The 13,682-nt window shown below is 48.0% G+C and overlaps 1 protein-coding gene across 4 annotated transcripts in view; it reads left to right on the forward strand.

Moving 5' to 3' along the window:
- ACOT7 (acyl-CoA thioesterase 7) overlaps positions 1–13,682 on the forward strand; it is a 112,835-nt gene that overhangs the window by 13,908 nt on the left and 85,245 nt on the right. For 3 of the 4 annotated variants that reach the window (XM_084821832.1, XM_084821831.1, XM_084821835.1), the window contains exon 2: positions 9,292–9,409. In XM_084821832.1, the coding sequence (XP_084677958.1) occupies positions 9,296–9,409 (114 nt within the window). In that variant the 5' untranslated portion in view covers positions 9,292–9,295. Of the gene's footprint in view, positions 1–1,381; positions 1,451–9,291; positions 9,410–13,682 lie in introns of those variants that run through there. The other variant, XM_084821834.1, reaches the window with a different exon arrangement.

Here is a 13,682-nt window from a genome sequence, read left to right on the forward strand (position 1 = left end):
CCTCCTTGGAGTCTGCGGCGGATTTCTCCAGCATCCCTACCTGCTCAAAGAACTCAATGGAAATGTAACCTTGGTGGTAGGGAATCTGGGCAGTGCTGGCTCAATAGCCAGCCATTTGTGGTGGTCACCACCATCTCCTCCCCAGTGTCGTCTGGGAGGCACATAGGGCTTGGAGGAAAGGCAGGGTCTTCTCTCATTTGTGGCCCCTTCACTTCACCACATGGAGAAACTCCTGCCCTCAGTGGTGACTGGCATGTGTGGATACACTGCAGCCTTTTGTTGCAGCTTCTACTTGTCTGTTGGTTTTATGAATTAACACAGTAAATCTAAAACTTAATAATTTTAAGCAGTGCAGAGGACAAACCCATAAATGGGGGTACGTTTGGTGCATGGCTTCGTGGATGCCTGAGATCCTGTTGTGCACCCTCACCTCTGCTGCCCAGCTGATTGGCCTACTTCCCAACGCTGGTCTGCAGGGCAAGGGCAAGGCCTCCGCCTCCTTAGGGAGGATGTTGCATGAGGATGACACTCCCCACGCGCCTTCCTCACCGTCCCACTCGCTCTCTGGCCAGCCTTCCAAACAGCTGTTTGAGGGACTGGCCAGAGTGCAGTTAGCTGAGGAGGCACTCTCCCTGCGTGCTGTCCCCCATTCAGATTGGGTTCTGGTCAGCCCTCCAAACAGTGGATTGGCTGGAGTGCAATTGTGAAGAGGAGGTAGGTGTGTTGGAAAGGTCATTCCTATGTGCTTCCTCCCCATCACAATCCTGCTTCCCCAGCCCACGGAACGGTGGGTTGCGTGGTGGGGAGGGATTAAGAATCCATGGCCAGCTGTACTCAAGGGCTGCATATGGCCCGCAGGCTGCCTGGCCATGCTCAGATACCTGAAAGTGCACCGCAGACCATCGGTAGTCTTTGGGCCGTAGCAACTGCAGTACTAGCTTGTTAAGTCATTAACGAGAGCTGCTGAAGAAACTGTATTTTCACGGTATGGTAGCTGGTTCCATTTCCAAGGGATGTACTTGCTATTCCCTGCCCCTGCTAAATTGTTTGCTCTAGAAGATTAATTTTTTCAGAACAGTGTTGGTTAGATGTTTTAAGTTGTTTCTTGAACTAGGGAGATGAGACATTGTCAGCCATCCCCTATTTCCTCAACAAAGGGCAAGTCTCTTTCGCGACTGTGTTTAGAGTCTGTTGTTGTCTGGATTCAAAGGAATTTATTTTCCTACATATATTCTGTCAAGAGCTTTGAAAACCTAAATTGATAGCTTGTGCAAATGTTTGTGTGCAGCATTTCTACATTTCCAGACAACTGTCTTAGTGAAGTGCAAAACAGCCCAGAGTAAGGGGGGCAGGTCTCACTTGGCCCCCCCCCTTCTGTGCTGGGGCAGTCACGGATCTGAAGGCAGCCATGCTGAAGGCACAGCGGCATCTGAAAGCAACGCTCTTTCAGGTTAGTACCACTCTCGGCAGTTAAGTGCTCAGGTGTGCGAACCTTCTGATCTGCAGGTACCCTAGCACCAGAGTGTGTGTGTGTTTCTCTGGGCAGTATGTTAGCCTCTGGCTTTTGAGTTTTAAATTCCAGTTTGGCTATAGACTCATCAGGTTCTCTTCAGACAAATCTTCACCTCTTGGCTTCATTGTCAATTGGGAGTGGTCTTCTAAACTGACTGTGATGAGGAATTGGGTGAGTAAACAGCGCTGTCTGCTTGAACGTTGAGGATAGGCTCTAGATCTGGGAGTGTTAGTTTCCTGTAGCTAAAGTTGAACTCCCCAAACTGTGTTGATGACTGAAGGTTTTCCCATAGGCAAGCCAAGGGACTGAATCAGGGTAGAAACGTCCCTCCCCAGAGGTTGCAAAAAAACCTGTGTAGCCAGTTACACCCCCACCCCCCTTCCCTCAAAGCTTGAGGCTAGTATGTCTGCTTTAGCCTCTGGCTGCCAGAACATTCCAGTTAGGGTTGGCCATTAAACTGATTGAAAAGATGGCGCTAATCGATCAGTCAAATATGGTGGTCAAGTTTAATTTTTGAAGTGTTAAATTAGTTGGAACAAAAACATTAATCAACAGGTGTGATACTTATGAGTCAAGTGTTGTTTTGAAACTCTGAAATGGGCTTTTCATCGGCTTCTTGACCCACTTCCAGTCCCTCATACCAGCTTTGCGGAGTGGGGAGGTGGATGGAAGAACCGCCTCCTGGATCGCAGGCAGTCCTGGGCAGTGGCCTCCGCCTTGATAATGCCTCTTGGCCCCCAGCACTGCCTCACCTACCTCATCCTGCCACTTCCTTGGCCCCCCTTGCTGCAATAGGGAAAGGAGGGGGTGAAAGATCACGGGCTGGAGGGCAGCATAGGGTACTGGATTACACCAAGAGCATTTTCTGATACCTGTCGAGAGCAGGGTGTTTTGCTCTGGTGTGTTACGCTGCGACACTGAGCATTTCTGAGCATTGGCCGTGCTAGCCTGGCAGTGGCTGATGGAAGTTGTAGTCCAAAGCATCTGGAGGGCACCAGGTTGCTTACCCTTGATCTAGAATCGGTTGCATCCCTCCGCCCCCCATGCTTGCGTTGCACAGAACGTCCTGCAGTGACCTGTGGAGACCTTTGCCCTAGAGAGCAAGTTTTTCAGAGGACAGAAAGGAATGTATCCTGCTAGTGACATACCTGTCTGGGGCTTCCTCTCCTTTCCCTCCCTTTTAATTAGATGCCCACTTGCTTGCCACTCTGGACCACAAGAAAAGCGAAGCTTGATGTAAGGGACTGTAGCTCAGTGGTGGAGCCCCTGCTTTGCATACAGAAGGTCCCGGGTTCAATCCCCGGCAGCATCTCCAGGTACGTCTGGGAAGGAATCCTGCTGGAATCCCTGCAGAGCCATTGCAGCCAGTCAGTGCCAGCAGCACTGGGCTAGATGGGCTGAGGGTCTGACTCTGCTCCCTATGTTCCTAAGCACTCTCTGCCCTTCTCATTGTTGCTCCATTCTGAATCAAACAATAATCTGCTGGGAAAGCAACCCACCAACCCACCCCTTTTCCCCCTCCTGTGCTTTGCAAGATTCTGAAATTGGCAGGTGTATAAGCTGCTGTGGCATTCTGGGAATCTGAACTTTCATTTCCTTGGGGGCGAGGGAGTTTCTGTTTCTCCTCTCCTAGAGAAGGCTAAACATTTTTTGAACAGTTTGTGTTTAGAAACCATTGAAGTGGTGCTCTCACCCCTCCGTTTCAACATGATGGTGCCCTTTAATTTTAACAGCAGTAGCGTGAGAGCTGCTTTGGATTCATCCCATGGCACTGCTGCCACGGTTAAAGATCTGCCTCTACGTGGGCACTGCCAATCCTGTCTGTGGTTATTTCCTGGTCATTACTCCTGGTCCTGGCTAGACAGTGATCAGCCTTGTTGGCAATAGTGGGCCTTTCGTGCGTGTGTGTGTGTGTGTGTGTATATATATATATATGTATGTATATGTGTGTGTGTGTGTGTGTGTGTGTGTGTGTGTGTGTATATATATATATATATATATATATATATATATACAGTACTGTGTAAAAGTCTTAGGCCACCATAAGATTTATTGTTTTAGCAATGGTATAATGACCATATATAATTATTTCTCAGTCTCTTCATTAGAATACAACCAGAAAATACAGGACATTGTATGCAGTATTCAACAATAGAAAAAAAAATCAGAAAAAACAGCTTCCATAGTCTAAAGTGGCAAGTATTTAGTGTGACCTCCCCTTACACTAGAGTAACAGCAGGTGCCTGGCCAGGAATGGTCTTCGTGGAAGGGTAGCAGCCAAGAAACCACTTTTGTGGAAGGGGAACAGGGTGAAAAGGCTAAGATATGCTAAAGCTCACAAAGATTGGAATGAGGATCAGTGGAAAAGAGTATTATGGAGTGATGAATCCAAGTTTGAAATTTTGGAATCCAATCGTCGACAATATGTGAGAAGAGTGGGAGAGAGATGGATGAATGAGTGCTTGCAGCCTTCAGTGAAACATGGTGGAGGGTCTGTCCCGGTTTGGGGCTGCATTTCTGCGAGTGGTGTTGGCGATCTTGTCCGTATTGATGGGATCATGAATGCTGTAAAGTACAGACAGATTTTAATTCATCATGCCATTCCTTCTGGAAAGTGCCTGATTGGGAATTGTTTCATTTTTCAGCATGATAACGATCCCAAGCATGCTGCTAATGCAGTGAAATCATATTTAGCGAGGAAAACAGCTGATAAAACACTGACAGTCATGGACTGGCCTCCACAGAGTCCAGACCTGGATATTATAGAGGCAGTATGGGATCACCTGGACAGAGAAATAAATAAAAGACAGCCTACATCTAAAGAAGAACCCTGGGAAGTGCTGAAAGAAGCCTGGTATAATATACCAGAAGATTACTTCAGAAAACTTCAGGATAGTCTCCCCAAAAGAGTTCAAGATGTGCTTAGAGCCAAGGGAGGTCACACTAAATACTGACTTTTGCCTGTACACATTTCCTGTATTTTCTGTTTGTATCTTAATACAGAGACCGAAAAATAATTATGGTCATTAAAACTTTGCTAAAACAACAAAGCTGGTGGTGGCCTAAGACTTTTGCACAGTACTGTATATATATATTTGATTTCAGTATACATAGATATAGGTAAACCAATGGTTAATAATTTAGAATACGGAAATTGTGGCTTTTAATGTCAGGGCTGTGCTGTAGGGTGGACCCGAAGAAGAGAGGCTCCCATGATACTGTTATAAATTCTGCAGTCTAATCTCCCAGTGCCAGCTCCAGGATTTTGAGGGCCCTTGGGCAAGACTCCCTCCATGGGCTTCCCTTCTCACCACCATGGTCACCAGCAGCTCTTGCTCCTCACCCTTGTTCTCCTCACCTGTCCCACTGCTTGCTTGAGAGGCACAGAGCCAGCAAGCAAGTCGGCCACAGCATCCGCTGTTCCACTTCCTTACCACCACCGTCACCTGGGACAATGCAAGAGGCAGGAGAGCAAGCAGGTTGCGTTGGGGAAGAGCAGGGGGCTCGGGTCAGTGGGTCCCTGCTGTGATGTGGGCCCATGGCGGCTACCCAAGCGTGCCTACTCTTGACACTGGCCCTGCAAGTCCCCCCCCTTCCCATTGCCCCATGAAAGCAAAATAAGACGAAAACTGTTCAACTTTTGTAATTGTAAAATTTTGCACCTGTAGCACAGTCATCTAGGTAGGACTGCTGGTTCTGTCTTTTGCCCCCTCTCGCACAGCTTTATTTCATTTTATTTCGTTTATTATATTTCTATACTGCCCCATAGCCGAAGCTCTCTGGGCAGGTCACAGTTCAATGGCTGTCCAGCTTATCTGGGGCCCTGCATGTTTCAGTAGGGGAGGGTGGGAGGAGCTGCAGACAACTCCTCTCCGAGGCATTCGGGATTTTAGGGTCCTGGGCAGATGTCGGCTTGTGGCCTGCCAATCGCTTTTCCAGAGCCTGTGGCTATAGGCCCTTGTGCCATTGTTAGGGCTGGCATTCTAGAGTGATGCATGGACTACCTCTCCTGTTAGACAACAAGGTTTCTATGGTGACTCACTTTTCAGCGAGCTGACTTGATTGGCTGGGTTGCCTCTTTTCTATTTCGGGGGCAAGACAGGAAATCTTCCGAGAGGGAGGCCAGAGGAGTGGCATCAGGCCTGATGCAAGCAATGAAGTGGCAGTACCAGTTTGGAGTGCTCACAAGCAGGAGCAAGGACTCTTCTCTCTGTCGTCGGGATGACAGCTCTCCTTATCCAGTATGGCAACCTTCAAACTTCATTCATAGGTGATGTGTGACTCCAAGAGGTGTGGAACGCTCTTGGAGGTTCTGTTCCGGTACAGTGCTGGACTACAGAGGTAGGGCCTCACCCTTCCCCAGCCTGGTGCTTTCCAGATGTTTTGGATGGAGACTCCCAGCATCCCTGACCATTGGCCATACTGGCTGGGGCTGATGAAGTCCAAAACATCTGGAGGGCACCACGTTTGGGCGGGCTGACATAGGGGAAAGTGGAGCAGGTAGGAGTTGGCATGTGAATTGCTGGCATCACGAACAGAGGAATACGAGCCGGTTTATGGATTATGCTATGGCTGGAGAGGCCAGGGAGTTGGGGTGGAGGACTGGGGGCTGTGCAAAATGGTGGCTCTAACTGCAGCGCATGGAACTGGAAGAATGTGCCTTCTGGAGTGGAGTCTGATGCTGGGCTTTAAAAAATGAAAACATGTTTGTCTCTCAAGGTTGGGCCAGTGGGGAGGGGAAATGCTATACCAGTGGATAGCGTTGGCCAATGACTCAAGCAACAGAGGGGATGTGCAGGGCTGGGGAAATATTTCAGGTTCCTTGGAAGCGTCATCACGTTTTAAAAACTCCCGGGGAACCTGGTACGTGGGATTTTTCCCAACCCTGGTGATATTGGTGAGACTTCGTGTGGGACAGAAATGGGATGGCGCTTCATTTTGGCTTAATTCAGACACTCTAGTAGCAGTCCTCCAAACTAGGGAGCTGATTCTCTCTAGCATTTTCTGGGTGCCTTAGCCATAGTTTGCCATGATGTCTGAAATCTGTGGTTAGGACTATTAATAATTTGCTTCCAAACCATGGGTTGGCAACTGACTTCATACTATGGTTTTTAGGCAAAACATGCTTAGTAGTAATCATAGTTTGCCTGATTTGGATGTGGCTGCAAAGTAGGGTAAGGCAAGAGAGGTGGGGAAAGGTACCAGTGTGTGTGACAGGATGAATGAGCAAGCCTGTGGCATGTTCCCAGTCTCTGACCATGGAGGGTTGGAGGACTGGAAGTGTGAAATCTGAGTTATGCTTTCCTATCTCGGTTGCTGATGCATGTCTGTTGTTTACCACATAGGTCTTGTCTGTCTTTTCTTTCATTCTTCCGATTGCCTAATGCGAAACCAATAAACCAGCTAGAATAAACGAGTGAAATATCTTACAAATAATGTAATCTGTTATGTTTCAGTCAAGGATTTTTTGGAAGATTTTGTTTTCAGTGTAGAAGTTTAGATGCCTGCCCTTTAAGGCAGATTGTTGCTGTTAAATGCTTCAGCCAAATGTCAGACCTGGAGAGGCTGCATGAATCATGGTTCGCGTGAATTGTGTTATGCAACAAAACACTAGCATGGCCTTTACCTGACATCTGTCATACTGTGTGGTGGCTGGAATAAACTATACAAACTGGAACATTAATCACAAAGGTTTGTGCAAATTTCTTGTTTACCTAGCTTTGTTATGATGATGGCGTGTGTGTGTGTGTCACAAATGTGGAATTCTGTTTTCACATTTTCTCTTGTTAGTGGTTAGGGTAGGACTGTGACATACGGAGCAAGTGGTCTGTGGTCTGGGCCATATGTTAAAGTTGCGCAAGCTGAGCACTCCAGAAGAGCCATAGGTCAAGCACATGCTTTGTATTCAGAAGGTCCCAGGTTCAATCCCTGGTGTCTTCCAGGCAGGGCTGTAAAAAGTCCTGCTTGAAACCCCGGAGAGCCATTCTGGCCAGTCAGTGTTGACAATACTAGGCTAGGTCTGACTCAGTATAACGCAGCTTCCGTGTTCCAGAAGCCCCACCGTGACTTCTGGGTTTTCTGCCGAACAGCTTGAAATCTGACAATTTTCTTCATGGTTATGAAGATGACCCCTTCTCCTATAAGCTGCAGGCTGCTCGGGGTTCTGGGCCTGGAACTTCAGCCATTCCGGTTCCTGTTCTCTCTTGCCTATTGTTCTTTCGAGTTATAGTCATTCAAGGACAACCAGTGTGGCTCCAGAGAATATATCTGTGTCCTCTCTTTCCAGGGTTCAGCCAGTGACACAAGTTGGAGAAAGGCAGCTGCTTTGTCTAGTCCATCCCTGTCCTAATCCCTTTTTCCTTCTAAATCCAACAGCAAGCTAATCCGCAATTAGGCCTTACAGGATTATGGCGTGTTGCTCTTGAGAGTGATCAGTTGCACAGGTGCTAGAAATCAGGGGAGAAAGATGGTACTTGGGATCTTTGTAGTAAGGTACTGGAAATGGCTGGTCCAGTTGACTAATTCCTGTATTAATCTACTATGTTGACCAGGATACTTCATGGACTGCCTTCTCTTGTATGAACCTGCCCACGTGTTCAGGTCATCTGTGGAGGCCTGCCCTCCATCAGAAGTGCAGTGGGTGGTCGTGCCAGAGGGCCATATCTGTGGAAGTGGCTTCCGAGGGAGCCCCTTTAGTCCCCGTCTCTGAGTTTTGGGGGCTTTTTGTGGAAGATTTTGTTTCAGAGGGTGTTTGGGTTTCCACTAAATTTGTGTTTAACTTCTGGTGCCTCTATTTGCTCTTTGGGGGTTTTTAAGCATCTTTTCGCTCTTTCGCTCTTCGTAAGCTGCTTTGTGGACCTGCCTTGTATTGAGAAGCAGGATTGAAATGCCTGTAGTAATACAGTGGAGGAGTCTAGCAGCGGTGTGTCATGGCCTCGGGCGAATCCCTGAGCTGGCCTGCTTTGTCTGGCAGGCTGGGCCACAGGTTGCACAGACTTGGAGTCGGGTGTGCTCCCTTCTTTGGATTGTTGTCCCTGAAAGCCTCACGGCAGAGTGACGAAGTGCTTGGGGACGTCTGCTGTGTTGTGTTGGAGGCAGGACCTGCCTCAGGGATAGAGGGTAAGTGGTGGAGTGGTGGTGGCCGCAAGACACCCCCCTAAAGAAGGGCGTGGAGGGAGGGAGGGGCGTGAGCCAGCTGCAGGCCATTACCACGGACTGCTCCGTGTCTGAACATTGGCTTTCGTTGTATCCTTCACTCTGGGGTCCTCAGTGCTGGTGCCCACCAAGCTGTTTTCCCCCTCTGAAAATGAATGGAGCAATTTCTCCATTCACTTGTATGAAGGGCAAAAGAAGGTGCCCTGTCAAAATAAAAAAAATGTCTGGGCGGGGGGGATGGACAACGCTCACCCCCCACCAAGGAACCTTGGGCTTCATCCCTCCTCCAGACGATTTTCGGCAGGGGGGATTTCCCCCTCCCTATACAAGTAAATGGAATGATGGGGGGGTGCTCACAGCCATTTTGTGATTGCCCCCCTGCAGCAGCCAATTTATGGTGGTGCCCAGGGGATTTTTTCAAAATTCCCAATGTGCCCACAGGTCCACAAAGGTCAAGGACCCCTGCCTTAGCTCCTTTTCCTCGATGAAGAAACTCACGGCTTTGGAAGCTTGCAGCATTCCTAAAGCAACTTGCTGGCTCACTTTACCTATTCTGCTCTTCAGCCTGACCTAGATCTGACCAGTTCTTCTCCCCCCTCCCCCCAATCCTTTTCCCTCTGCAGGATTATGCGCCCAGATGATGCCAACATTGCTGGGAATGTCCACGGAGGGATCATCTTAAAAATGATTGAGGAGGCCGGGGCCATCATCAGTACCCGCCATTGCAACTCTCAGTCTGGGGTATGTACTCTGCGCGTGACCAGACAGGGAAACGTTGCAGCCACACCATACTGGAGTTCTCAGCAATATCCTGTCTTGGTTTGTGCCTTTTCATCATCAGGGGTCCAGCTAAGGCAGGGCTGGGCAACTTGTGGCCCTCCAGATATTTTGGCCTACAACTCCCATCATCCTCACCATTGGTTAAGCTGGCTAGGGCTGATGGGAGCCTTGGGCCAGAACATCTGGAGGGCCATAAGTTGCTGACCTCTAAGCTAAGGAGTCCCGTTGAGAGAGGAGTTGGTCCATCTGGGGCAAGAGTGTTGTATGGAGGCATGGGCAGGGTGGGAGAGGGCGCCCCCGTCGCTTGTTTCATCACCTGTACTTCAGCTTTTCATGTGTGTAGCAAAAGCTGCTGCCTTCTCTCTCTCTCTCTCTCTCTCTCTCTCTCTCTCTCTCTCTCTCTGTCTCTCTCGTATAGAAATGGTCATGCAAACAAGGAGAGGTTTGCAGTTAAATTCTGGATAGCCTATATAATGTTAGGGCTGCCAGCCTAAAAGCAACTGATTAAGTCTGCATAAATTTGCCTGTAGATGAAAAGTATACTTAGTTTCATCACATTTCACTTCCATTTCATTTACTACTGGAACCCTGTTTTTCCCCCTGAAAGGAAGCCCAAAGCGGCTGACAGTAAATGCAGAACAGTACATAACAAAAAGAAAAATTATAATTGATATAGACAAAATATATATCTAAACCAAAAATAAAGCGGGTTAATACCATACCCATTTTATAATGGCAAATCAGCTAATAAGTCAACATAATATCAATATTTAACAAAATATCACATTGAAGGAATCCAACAATATACCATCACAATAAACTCAACAAAGTTAGAGCAGCAGCAGAACAATACAATGCACTGAGATCAACGAAGAGGTTTCTACCAGAGCAGCAGCAGCTGTGGGAACAGTGCTTGATGCTAAAAAGTACAAAATGAAATGGGTGGGAGAGACCTGTTTCCTTCGCGTCCTGTTCGTGGGCTTCCCAAGGACATCTGGCTGGCTTCGGTGCGGTTCCCACCTTATTCTGATCCAGCAGGGCTGCTTTTGGTTCTCGTGATAGTTCTTCCCCATGAGTCGGATGTGAGTTCTCACGTGTCCCCGTGAGGGTACCACTGATGCTGAGGGTACCTGCGGAAGGCAAGATAGATAAGGACCTGTAAGGCATATTAAAATGCGCTTTATTGTATGGGTATCCAGGAATGTCTGAATTTGAACAGCCAAATTGTACACTGATTTGGTTGGACTGCAGAAAAACATTTTAGACCAGTCGTGGAAATAAGCTCACCATAGTTACTAGCCTGCTAAGAGCCTATAGAAGTCTGTGTTTCCACACTGGCTCCTCTGTGGCCAGCATAGACACACGTGCTACTAGCCTCTTAAAAAAGCTAATAAAAAGCGGACTGGTGTGATCATCCCTCCTTCGCCAGCCTGTTGTATTTCCATGTTAGGCATGGAGGAGGGGAAGCCTGTTGTGCAGCCGGTACAGAAACCAAGCTGGCTGGCAATGCAGGGAGGGTCTGCCCATCCCCTGCCAGCCTTTGCACTTCGCCTGCATGGAGTCACTTGTCTCCTGCAGCTACTAGCTGAGCTGGTGAATGCAGGGCTGTCCTAGGTGTGCTGTGGGGGTGTGTTTAGCCTTTAGGGCTACAGGAGACAGGTTCCCTACTTAGTGTATCTGGATACTTAGCTCAAAGCTGCGACTAATCATTAGCACTTCTACACTCTTTGGAGTGTACTGGGAGAAGCGGTGGGCAGATGCCATGCAACCTTAGTGCATTTCTAGTCTACAACTCGCTTAATTCCCAGCCAGCATGGTATGCTGGCTATATTTTCAACAAAGTGTTACCATCCACTCCATCGAGGATAAAGTAGGAGGGTGGGAAAGCTTGCGTATCCATTCCCTGCCCTGCCCCCGCCACCATGGCAGCTTCTGTGAGGGTAGAGGCAGAGGTGGGGAGATCGATTCTCCGCTCCCCAGAATCAAATTTAAAGATGCCTAGCACAAAAACCTGTGTCACCTTGTTGTCTGCAATCTGGCAGGCTTCATCCACTGAGAAAGTACTACTGAGACTGTAAATGTCATCCATTTTTGCCAAAACCAGTTGTAGCTGGCCGTTGACATCCCCATTATAGTCAGTGGGGAGACATTCCAGGTTTTGGAAAACAAACCAAACTGAAGTTCTGCTTTGGATCTGAACTGAAACACAATGTCTCGCTGAGGCACTGAGCTGAAGCGGTCCCCTGTCAGGGGTTCTGAAGCAGGTTCCAAACTAAATCTGCTCTTTCCTAATTGTCTCTGGGAGCTTTGTGCTGGGAGGCCAAGAATGGTTGGATGGTCATCCTGTTCTGTCCATTTCCTTTTAAAAAAAACTGAACCAAAACCAATTTATAATTGGCCAGTAGGTGGCAGTGGCGGATAAAAGACCCAAGGCAATGGCTGCAATGTAGCGACGTCAGAGGAATCCGCAACAGAACCAAAGGTGTTTTGACGTTTATGAATCCGACCCATGGATTCCACAGCAGACTGGCTTTCCCCCTGCTTCACAGACTGTGGACCGTTTTTCTAGCCTTTGGAAATTTTGCACAAATTTTTGTCATAGAAAAATACACAAAAATAAAAAGTGGCCGAAAATGTACGTTTCCCCATAGGCTGAAGTATGAAAACACACGTTTTGGGAAGATCTGTGCATTTTGTGGGAATTTGCGCATTTTTGCATGCGTGAACTTGTGCAAATTTGCATCTGTGCAAATTCAGAAACTGTAAAAAAGCCAATTCCGCCAATGGGCAGATGACGGAATGAAAGATGCCTGACAATCCGCGAAACACAGGTGGAACGGATTTTACTCTATCTGTACATCCATACTGCCATGGCACTCCCCTTGGAAGCAGTGGAGATGGGGCTTGAGTTTACTAAATAACTTTTAAATTCTCGAAAGCTTTCTGTGAAACTAATGGCCAAGACCTCTGTGGCTCTGCCTGTCATGGCAGCATTCCCCCCAGCCCCAGTGCTTGTGCAGGTTTGTTCCCTTGTCCTTTCGAGGCCCACCTCCTGCTCTAAAACCTGGTGGCCAGTCACACTTCTGTCACTAACCCCACGACTGTCTTTACTTCAAAAATACTTCTCTCTTTCATTCCCAGACCAGCTCCATGAGCTATGGGGAAAGGCCGTAGCTCAGTGACGGAGCACGTGCTTTATACGTGAAAGGTCCCATGTTTGAAATACCTGCCATCTCCAGCTAATGGGGCTGAACTTCTGGGGGGCCGCTGTCAGTCAGAGGGCTAGATGAATCAGTGATCTGACTCGGTAGAATGCAGCTTTGCGTGACGTTGGCCTGTGGTTGTTCCCATTCTATACAGCAGGAAAAGCAAGGCTTCCATGTGACGCCACATTGAGTCCTAACTCCGAGACACACCCCGAACCTTGGTAGTCTTGTTGATGTGTAGCAAATTGTATTCATTCAGAATCTCGCAAAGCCACAGGGCTCATTTGGCGAGACCCAAAGCAATGGTGTGCAGTTGGAGCCGTGCGGGTCCTGCAACCAGCGTGACCCAAATTCTGAGAACGCGATTGTTTCGCAACAATCTCTGTGCGTTTATTGGGATGAAGAACATCAGACTTCTACTGGATCAGAGCAAGGTGGGTTCATCTAGTTCAGCATCCTGTTTCCTGCAGGGTCCAACCAGATGCCTCTGGGAAGCCAGGAAACAGGACATGAAGGCAATAGTCTTGTGTAGTGGCTAGAGTGTTGGACTTTGACTCGAGAGATCCAGGTTCTAGTCCCCACTTGGCCATGAAGCTCAGTGTGTGACTTTGGGCCAATCTCTGGCTCTCAGCTGAACCTCCCTCACAGGAGGATAAAATGGGGAGGAGGATCACTTTAGAGGGGCATGGCCTGACTTGTGTGGCAGATAACTTCCTCCTACAGAAAGTAGAGGAAGGAACTAGAGGGTTGGCTATCCTTGACTTGATCCTAACCAGTAGAGATGACTTAGTGTGTAAAGTAGCAGTTTACACTCTGGAACTCTGGGGGAAAGTGACCATGTTATACTTGAGTTCTTGATTCTAAGGGAAGCAAAAGCTGAATGTAGCCAAACCCGTACCCTAGATTTTAGGAAAGCTGATTTTAATAAACTGAGAACAATGATAAATAAGGTCCCATGGCAAGCAACTCTTAACGAGAAAATGAGTCCAAGATGGGTGGGAGCTTTTAAAAAAGTAAATTCTCAAGGC

The sequence above is a fragment of the Heloderma suspectum genome, chromosome 15, assembly GCF_057233095.1.
Source record: "Heloderma suspectum isolate Gila_16-S chromosome 15, 16-S_ref, whole genome shotgun sequence".
Classification (NCBI taxonomy): domain Eukaryota; kingdom Metazoa; phylum Chordata; class Lepidosauria; order Squamata; family Helodermatidae; genus Heloderma; species Heloderma suspectum.